At 37.7% G+C, this 10,382-nt stretch overlaps 1 protein-coding gene across 1 annotated transcript; it reads right to left on the reverse strand.

The window, feature by feature from the left end:
- Positions 1-3,457: 3,457 nt before the first annotated feature.
- LOC133133122 (ependymin-like) lies at positions 3,458-8,890 on the reverse strand. The gene is made up of 7 exons (XM_061249138.1): positions 8,844-8,890; positions 8,651-8,731; positions 8,247-8,281; positions 7,905-8,039; positions 7,241-7,421; positions 5,689-5,776; positions 3,458-3,989 (listed from the first exon to the last, which is right to left on the reverse strand). Exons 2-7 carry the CDS (start codon positions 8,724-8,726, stop codon positions 3,860-3,862), a joined length of 645 nt encoding a protein of 214 aa, XP_061105122.1. The 5' UTR covers positions 8,727-8,731; positions 8,844-8,890; the 3' UTR covers positions 3,458-3,859.
- Between the last annotated feature and the right edge of the window lie 1,492 nt (positions 8,891-10,382).

Genomic DNA, 10,382 nt, shown 5'->3' on the forward strand with positions numbered 1-10,382 from the left:
GCACTCAGCCACTTCCTCATTCTCACCTTAGAATCAGCCCACCGTCTCATACGCACCACGCTTTGCCTTTCACACAGCACTGTAGCAACAAAGACATCATGTGATCGGACATCTACCTCCCTCTCTATCTTAAGGAGGACTGCACGTGAAATTAAAATGTGCATGTAAAAGAGGAAAAACAAACAGATTGATTCACGCATGAATGTTCAGAATTCATGAACACTTTTTTACAATAAGGTTCATTACTTGGCATTAACTATTGTTATTAACACAAATTAATGATGTATATAGTCAGTTAACAACTGAATTAGTACATGCCAATTATTGGAACCTTATTGTAAAGTGTGACCTAAAAAAAAAAAGGGGGGGGGGGGGGCATTTGAACACAAGCCGGTGAACCAAGCTGCTCATGTGATCAGGTTGCAACATCGCTGTCCCTGGTCACATGACTGACAACGGCAAAACATAAGGCTGTGCATTTTACACTGTGATTGTAATACTGTATGTATCATTTTTGATCATATACATTTTAAAAAAAAATGTGATGATAATGGTGATGATGACAGAGCTTATGTGTGTGTGTGTGGGTGTGTATGTATGCAAGTGTGGGTGTATGAGTTTGTGGGTACGTGAGTGTGTGCATGTGTTTGTGTGAGTGTGTGTGTTTGTGTGTGTGTGTGTATGCGTATGTTCGTGAACGATTCCTTCCTTTTGAACCAATCCTTTTGGTGAACGAAAGGAACTGACTCACTTCCAATGCTGGATTCGTTCCTTTAGTTCATCTCTCAGTAAATAAAGTTAGCCATTAGCAGCCAATGACAGCACTGAACCGCTTGAGCGGGGCGTGCTCTCTGAGCCTCTCCCATCGGGGGTGACCGAAACAGTCCATGAAATGAATACAATGTGGCAAGGACCGAATCCGTGAAGGAACTGCAATCAGTAAGTCGGAGTTGGACCCAGTCAGGGCAGGAACTGGAACTGGAACTGGTGAATGAATCTGTGAAGGAACTGGAACTGGACATGCTGTCATGTGGATCCGGAAGAGACTACCTTGTCGCTACAGCTCTCCCCATAATGTCTTCATATTACAATGACAAACTTGCCTGAGACTAAGTATAAGCATAAGTAAAGTAAAAGCAGTAAAAGCAGTATAAGTAAAAGCAACTGGTTTACACTAGCTGCTTAGCCCAGCACTTACATCTGAGAAAACGCTTGGCCTATAGCCTACTGCCAATGATTTGACACACCTTAAATTAATAAATGCAAATATAGCCTCGATAGCACATAGGCTAAATGTATTAATAGACATTTTAGCCCATGTGAATCATCACTTGGAAATTTTTAATTTGGAGATGTTCCTTCTGATCTGAAAAATTTACCATTAAAGGCATTTTTAGGCTGTTTGAAGTGACCAATTAAATATTATCATTATTCAGTCTGGGATATTGTGATGAGTATTAGCTGGTTTGGGATGCCCATCCACCACAGGGCTCTGGCAAGAAGTGGACAAGAGGCAGGGGGCAGTTTAACCTTTTTACTGGTTCTTCATTTCAATAGGACTGTATTGTACAGTTTCAGGACAAGAACGTACATACATATGTATGTATGTATGTATGTATGTATGTATGGTTATCTGGGAACAAAATAACAATAAGACGTAAGAGATTTCATTAATATATGAGAAATAAATGACAATTTATCATGGATATAATCATCATAGTAACATCTGGTAATTAACAAAATAGCATCAGCATGGACTGGCTACTTAATGAAACTATATGAACTATTATGGCAAACATAACATTGTACAACATAATATTATTAATCTCTTAATGTATAAATTAAAGGAAACTGAGGTTGCATTCACCCATACATTTTGATACATAGGCTATGTAACTCTTGAAGCTTTGCTTTGCATACCTGCAGTAGGCCTATTTGCCATTCTGTTACACTATGGCACTATTGAATTATGTTTATAATGTATGCCTATTGCTCTTTGGATATTTTTGTTTTGCACTATTGTTATTCATTTTGTTGATTGCACTTCAATGTTAACTTTTTCTTGTTGGTATTTTTAAAATTTGCACGATAATATTTCCCAATTCTATTATTTCTTGTTTGCATTTTATTTCAATAAAATAGCACAAAAACATTTGTCTCACCACCTCAATCACAACAAATATTCAGAAATGTAAATGGCATGAAAAAATGATCAACTTCTGTATAGGCTATTCAATTAACAGGATACCCTCTGAGTACTTTAAAAAGCCATTTCTTCTCATTTTGAGTACCTTTAACTGAAGCCTTACACATTTCTAATGGAACATAGCAGAGGCTGGATTTGAAGGGCACATGTAATATCAAGACAATGAAAAGGTTTTTTTTTTATTATATACATAATGTAGCTGCATAAAAATGTACGGAAATCCAAAATTGTATTATACTGTTCTTAGTGTACTTTTATTTTACAAAATATTCCATCTCAGCAAGGGGGAAATAACATAATACACAATTCATTCTGCCTAGAACAGAAATCATGTTTTACAGCTGATTGTGCTGTCCTTGGACAGAAGGGACGCGTATGGGATTAATGAACATTTTTATTTAGGCTTACTATTTATCCTACAGAGCATTTGAAGGCGCTATTTTGCAAGGATTGTCGGATATGATTAACTATGTATGAAAATACAGCTAATAAAATGATGACGGGTAGGCTACCGACTATAAGGATAAAGAGTGTATATAAAATATATATAGATATACATATACATACAATGTCATTAAGAACTATCTTCAGCGTAAAGAAGAACAGGGAGTCCTGGAAGTGATGGTATGGCCCCCACAGAGCCCTGATCTCAACATCATTGAGTCTGTCTGGGATTACATGAAGAGAAAGAAACATTTGAGGCTGCCTAAATCCACAGAAGAACTGTGGCTAGTTCTCCAAGATGTTTGGAACAACCTAGCAGTTGAGTTCCTTCAAAAACTGGGTGCAAGTACATCTAGAAGAATGGATGCTGTTTTGAAGGCAAAGAGTCATCACACCAAATATTGATTTGATTTAGATTTTGGTGAACGAATCCATGAACGAATCCATTAAGGGAACTGAGCCAAAGGAACTGGGTCCCTACCACTAGTATGCTACACATTTTATGCAGTGCAATCACAACCGATAGCAACCAACAGCCAATATCTGTCATGCGTTGCTCTCTCACTTAAGGAGGACTGAACTCGATTTAACTCGAGCTTGTGAATGAAAAAAAAAAGACATAGATGAGTCAATGAATGCACAATTTGTGTGTTTTGTGTCGCTTTTGTGTCTATCAATATTTATGAGCAACGACTTACTACACAGTGAGTTGCCAATTGTCATATACAAGTTTTCCATTGCAAAAAAAACCATTTTTTTATTCTAATTAAAAAGCTTTGCCTTTAAAAAGCACACACAGAAATGTAATAATTATAAGCATGATGTTATTTATTGTTTTTTTATTGTACGTATTTGCATATTTCACAACAAGTCAGTGCACATCACATATTGCATATTGTTTCAAAATTCACCCCTTCAACGTAATTAAGGCATACAGGTTCATACCCAAAACACCAAATGAATCATCCCTCAAGCTAAGTTTCACATGTTCTGAGTTGTCTGATATTCACGAGACGGCAGAAATGAACTGTTTTAACATTATTATTAACAGTGATAGGTCATCTCCCACATTTTTCCTCTAGATTAAAAAAAATCAACAAATAATCACATTCTCTTCTAGATCAACTGTAAAAAGAACCACATATGCAGTACAGTATACTGACTGTGACTCTATCGGTTGAACATGGACCATTTATTTTTCTCCCATTGTTAATTCTTTTTAAGGGCTTCAAAGAAGTCAGTCACCACCTGCTCATTGTCCACTGGTTTTGTTGTGTCACAGAAATCAGGAGGAATGAGGTCCTGGGGGTCGTCAATCCCGACCAGAATGTTAAAAAAACTGGAAACAAACAGACATGATCAGTATGCCATCTACAGAATCTGAATCACACACTGAGCTCATTTGCTACTCAAGACAACAAATAACATGGTAAAACTTTACAATAAGGTTCCATGAATTGACATTAACTAATGTAGTTGCTAACTAACTACTACTGAGAAGTTAATCTGTTCATTCATTCATTATCTTATTAATTTGTACATCATTAATTCCTCTTAACCACGACATTAGTTATTGCCAATTCCTTTTGGAATTAAAAAGTCTGTTAAGTTATTTGCTGATGGTTAACTAATTATAAGTTAATCCTGTGGTTTGCCCGTGTATAAATATCATGTAACAAATTTGTTAGTTGCTAATGTTGAGAGACAGACAAATTTGTGTATTGGACCACTTCACATATGATAATGACCGCTATCAGTTTCAAGGTTTCCCCTCTGGGGATTTTCCACTGGACTCCAGGGGGGAGCGGGGCAAGGCCCCACTACCATTAAGGATTTGAATGGCCCAATCCGAGGTGCTCGGGATAGGCGCAATTCCTTACCACCAATCAGAGGTTACACTTGGATTTGTAGATATATTTGAATATATGAAAATGTAATCCTAAACACCATTGCTCTTTGGAACATTTTCCTGATTGTAATAAACTTTCCTAATGTTTTCTAATGACGAACATCGGATCTGCTTCTTCCTGTGGCAATGGTCATCTTACTGGTTCCTGGTAAAACTTAGATTTACTAATACTAACAAATGCATTAGCTAATAAAAAGTTAATTTCATGCTTAATGAATGTATTTGTCTATCATTAATTCATGAATCGTGAACATTAATTTGTGTACGCATGAATCAATCTGTTTCTTTTTCCTTTTTTTACATGCGCATTTTAATTTGAAGTGCAGTCCTCCTTAAGAGAGAGAGGAAAGTAGATGTCAGATCACATGGTTTCTTTGTTCAGCGCTATCTTTCAGTTCTACCAAGCTGCATGAAGTTGGGAGTTTCAGCCACTCCTGATGAGCAAATGAGGTAAAATCCCTTATTGATATAAGCCTTCATCAGGGCAATGCAGGTCAAATGCTTCAACTTGGTCTAAGGACTGTATCTGCATTGCATAGTATAAAAACAAAACATGTTTTTCTACCCTTGCCCTGATCTATGAGAGAGTTGCGTGGACTTCATGTCTTGGTTTTTGTTCTGACATCCAGTGTGAATTGTGGGAGCTTATATACACAGATGTGTGCCTTTCTAAACTATGTCCAATCAATTCTGTTTACCACAGGTAATCAAGTTCTAGAAACATCTAAAGCATTATTAAAGCAAACAGGATGCGCCTGACCACAATTTAGACTCTCACAGCAAAGGGTCTGAATTCTTATGTAAATAAGAAATTTCTGTTTTTTGTATTTTTTATTTTTTATTTCGGCCGAAAAAGACAATTTTATCCATTTAAATTAAATCTACAACGCAATTAAGTGTGCAGAACATGAAGGGTTTCTGAAGCCACTGTAATTCTGATATTTTTGTTTTTGCATTCTGATGGCTGCAGAATGACATAATTTATGACCAATAACATACAACGTCTCCAAAGTGTCATAGAATTTATATTGCAAATCTTCCATTCCTTCGCAACTAAACTTGGCCACACATACAGGTAGGTCTTGCGTAATGTAATGTAGCAGGTGCACTTTTGCTGTCTGTGACTCACCTTGAAAACAACCAGCCGTCCTTGTCACTGATGTAAAGGGTTGAGACGGGGATGCACCCAAACTCCGTGAACGTCATGTAGTACTTAACTAGAGGGAGAGACACAGTGTGATTTTGATCTCTGCATCATCTGAACATTATGCTGTATATTTCACAGTTTTTTTCTTAAAGAACAGTTAAACTCTCACTGATTGTTGAGGACATTGTGGTATCCTCCTCCCATACGACTAAGAATCTTGGGGTGATTCTTGATAAGCACCTCACCCTTGGTCCACATATATCCTCCACTGCCAGAACCTGCAGGTTCTTCCTCTACAGTATCCGTCATCTCCTGACAGAGAAAGCCACCCAGTTTCTAGTCCTGGCGCTCGTCATTTCCCGCCTGGATTACTGCAACTCCCTCCTAGCCGGTCTCCCAGCTTGTGCCATCAAGCCCCACCAGCTGGTCCAGAATGCTGCAGCCCGCCTGACCACTAGTCAGCCCAGGTCGGCTCATGTCACCCCACTCCTTTTGTCTCCTGCTTAGTCGAATCAACTTTACATTGCTCTGGATGAGCGCGTCTGCTAAATGCCAATAATGTAATGTAATGCAATGGTCACCTTGTGGTTCCCTCACCGCGAGCACCTGGTGGTCGAGCCTGTTTTCCATTCTGGTTCCTCAGTGGTGGAATGACTTGCCTACCACTGAAGCAGAATCCTTCCCCATATTTCAACACATACTAAAACCACACCTTTTCAAACTATACCGTAGTTACCTTATATCCATCTTGTCTACCCCCCCCCCCGAAAAAAAAAATATATATATATATATATATATATATATATATATATAATATATATATATGCACTTACGATAACTGTTGTCTTTTTGTTTAGAGTTGTTGGAGTCTCAGAACCTTGGTGCTTGTAAGCCTTGCCGGTGTGAAAGTGACCACTTTATAAGGTACACCAACTTCTTAATGCAAATATCTAATCAGCTAATTATGTGGCAGCAACTACATGTGTAAAAACATGCAGGCATGATCAAGAGGTTAAGCTGTTTTTCAGACCAAATGTCAGAGTGGGGAAGAAATGTGATCTAAGTTACTTTGACTGTGGAATGATTGTTGGTGTCAGACAGGGTGGTTTGAGTATCTCAGAAATCTCAGATCTTCTGGAATTTTCACTCACAACAGTCTACAGAGTTTGCAGATAAAGGTATGAGAAACAAAAAACATCCAGTGAGCAGCAGTTCTGAGGCAGAAACACCTTCTTATTGAGAGAGGTCAGAGGAGAAAGGCCAGACTGGTTGAAGCTGACAGGAAAGTGACAATGCAAATAACCACGCATTACAACAGTGGTAAGCAGAAGAGCAGAGCACACAATGTGTTAAGCCCCTAATGGCTACAACGTCACATGACTTAATCAGTCTAAAAAATAAGTCTAATAAATACAATAAATACAAATGTGCTCACTGAGTGTTTATTGTGGATAAAATACACAGCATACAGTGTCTGTGGGAAATATAAATATGACACAGAGACATTCCCCTCCATATTTATAATCTCCTTTACCTTTAGGAATTTCTCCCATCCAGTTATTGACCAGCAGCCCCTGTCCAGGACCAGAGGAGCTCCCAATGATGATCTGGGCTTGGAGCGTGGCATTCTGGGGGATTTCCATTGGCTGAAAGGGCACTTTCAAGGGCTTCTTTGTGCAAGTTTTGTTTCTGTAGGATATTTGGTAAATCACACCCTGTGAGAGGAATGGGAGAGAAAAACATTATAGTGCAACATTTTGCTAAAAATGTTTATCACATTTAGCTAATGATTTAGCTGAATGCTTCATACATTTAATACATATTTTATACATATAACTAAACTTTTTATACTTTTAATTAAATATTTAGCAACAGGTTTCAAACATTTCATTAAATGGTTGTACATTTAGCTGAATGCTTCATACATTCAATACATACACATAGACAATTGCCGCTGGTGTGTGAGTTCATGTATGAAAAGTTGTACAGCGCTTTTGATAAAGGTGCTATATAAAGCCAACCATTTACCATTTACCATTTACATATATTATACACTTCTTATACATTTTATTTAATATTTAGTGACATGTTTCATACATTTAATTAAATGGTTGTACATTTAGCTGAATTTTAAACACCACAGAATAATACAATCTTTGAATGTTCTAACTACTATCTACTATCTATCATCTGTTTACCTCTCCGAAGAGCATCAGCACGTCTTCATAGAAGGAGTGGTTGTGCTCCACCCCTTGCATCCTGATCCTTATTCTCTTTCCCAGAGCATCATAGGTAAATCTTTCAGACACATATGTCTCCCCCTTGGGGTAAATCTGAGAGAGAGAAAGAGAGAGAGCGAGAGAGAGAGAGAGAGAGAGAGAGAGAGAGAGAGAGAGAGATGTTGGTGAATAATTTATGTTAATTTAATCTATACCACATAAAAATTCAAATTGTTCCATTGTTTTATTGTTGATTAAGATCAAGATTTGTGACATGACATTACGTTAATCATTAATCTTATATACCAACCAAACACTCACCACACTGAGATGTCCGACCATTAAAGGAGGAGATTCTAAAAGTTGTGCATCAGAAGTGTTTTGATAGAAGATGATGAAGATCATTCATAACAAAAGGAATAGTTTAGACAATATAAATAACTTAGATAAAGCACATTTTCCCAGTATACACAAACACTGAATAAAATAAATGAATAGTGGTAATACTTAATTACACTGTTAAATATTCAACATAACTTGAATAAACATAAACTGATGTCATACTGATACAAATGAATTTGTTAGAATAACAAATCAGAATAATTTAATATTGAGTCCAGCAACCCAACAGACTTTAGTAAACAATCTCTATTTTCCACTCTCCATTCTCTCTCTCTCTCTCTCTCTCTCTCTCTCTCTCTCTCTCTCTCTCTCCATTTTCTTACTGCAAGGATGAGGCTTTTGAGCCACGGCAGTCACAGCCAAGAGAAGACAGACAGAGAGCGATATCAGGAGATGCATGTTGCCTGAAATACAGAAACAGACTTTCGATCCTTCTGGAGTAGCTGTGCTCTCTTTTATAGCAGAGGTGTGGTTCTGACGCTGTTTTAAATATCAGAGCACTCAGCCCATTCTCACCTTAGAATCAGCCCACCGTCTCATACGCACCACGCTTTGCCTTTCACACAGCGCTGTAGCAACAAAGACATCATGTGATCAGACATTAACCTTCCTCTCTCTCTTACAAAGGACTGCACTTGAAATTAAAATGTGCATTTGAAAGAGGAAAAACAAACAGATTGATTCACATATACACAAATGAATGTTCAGGATTCATGAATAGATCACACTTTTACAATAAGATTCATTACTTGGCATTAACTATTGTTGTTGTTGACACAAATTAATGAAAGACCAACACATTAATTAAGCATGGTATTAACTTTACATGAGTTAATGCATTTCTGAACAACTAACTAAACTATGTATTACATGATATTTATACATTAGCAAACCAAAGGATGAACTTACAATGAGTTAACCATTAAGAAATACATTAACTGACTGCTTCATTCCAATATGAATTGGCGATAACTAATGTAGTTGTTATGAATTACCGATGTACAAATACGTTAACAGAGCTGTACAGATTAACTCAAATGCTTCAACTTTCATATTAAATTGATAATCATTAGCTCCTACTTGGTATAATTGGTTAATCACACACCTGACTATATGCCTACAAAAAAAAGTGTAACTAGAAGAATTTGAAGGGTGGTCACACCAAAAATTGATTTGATTTAGATGTTTCTTCTGTTCACTCACTTTGCAATTTGTTAATTGATAAAAAATAGACTATTAACATTTCTATTTTTGAAAGCATTCTTACTTTCCAGCAGTTTTTCACACCTGCCCAAAACTTTTGCACAGTCCTGAATGTGTGTGTATGTGTGTACGTGTGTGTGCGTGAGTGTGTGTAAGCCTGTGTGCACGTGAGAGTGTGTATGTGTGTGTGGGTGCGTGTGTGTGTGTGTGGGTATGTACATGTGTGAGTGTGTGTGTGTGTGTATGTGTGTATATGTGTGTATGTGCATGTGCGTGAGTTTGTGTAAGTGTATGTGCGTGTGAGAGTGCATGTGTGTGTGTGGGTGTATACGTGTGTGAGTCTGTGTATGCCTTTGTGGGTGCGTGGGTGGGTGTGTGTGTTTGTGTGTGTTTGTGTCTGTGTGTGTGTTTGTATGTATGTTTGTGTTGTGTGCATGTGTGCTTGTGTGTGGGACTGTGTGTAAGTGTGTGTAAGTGTGAGAGCGTGTGCGTGTGTGCATGCATATGTCCAATGTCATATGACCATAATTGCATAGTCACTGTGTTTATTTGCCTTGAGTCAAAGGTAAGGAGCTATAGGGAACTGACAGTATGGAGAGAGGAGCTGCAGGCAAACCACAATGTCTGCAACACATACCTTCCCCTTATCTCTGTCTGTGTGCAGAGGTCAACCTTCTTACAAACAAGTCAAACAGGAATTACCCCTACTGTGCGTGACTTATTTATATTGCGCTTAACAATTGCAGTCAAAGTCTCAGTACTCAAAAGCACATACTGCACATAGCTTTGCCATATTTCTCACAAAAGGTGGTCAGCTGATTGTGAAGTATCATGCATGTACACATCACATGG

Source organism: Conger conger, chromosome 7 (genome assembly GCF_963514075.1).
Source record: "Conger conger chromosome 7, fConCon1.1, whole genome shotgun sequence".
In the NCBI taxonomy this organism is placed as follows: Eukaryota; Metazoa; Chordata; class Actinopteri; order Anguilliformes; family Congridae; genus Conger; species Conger conger.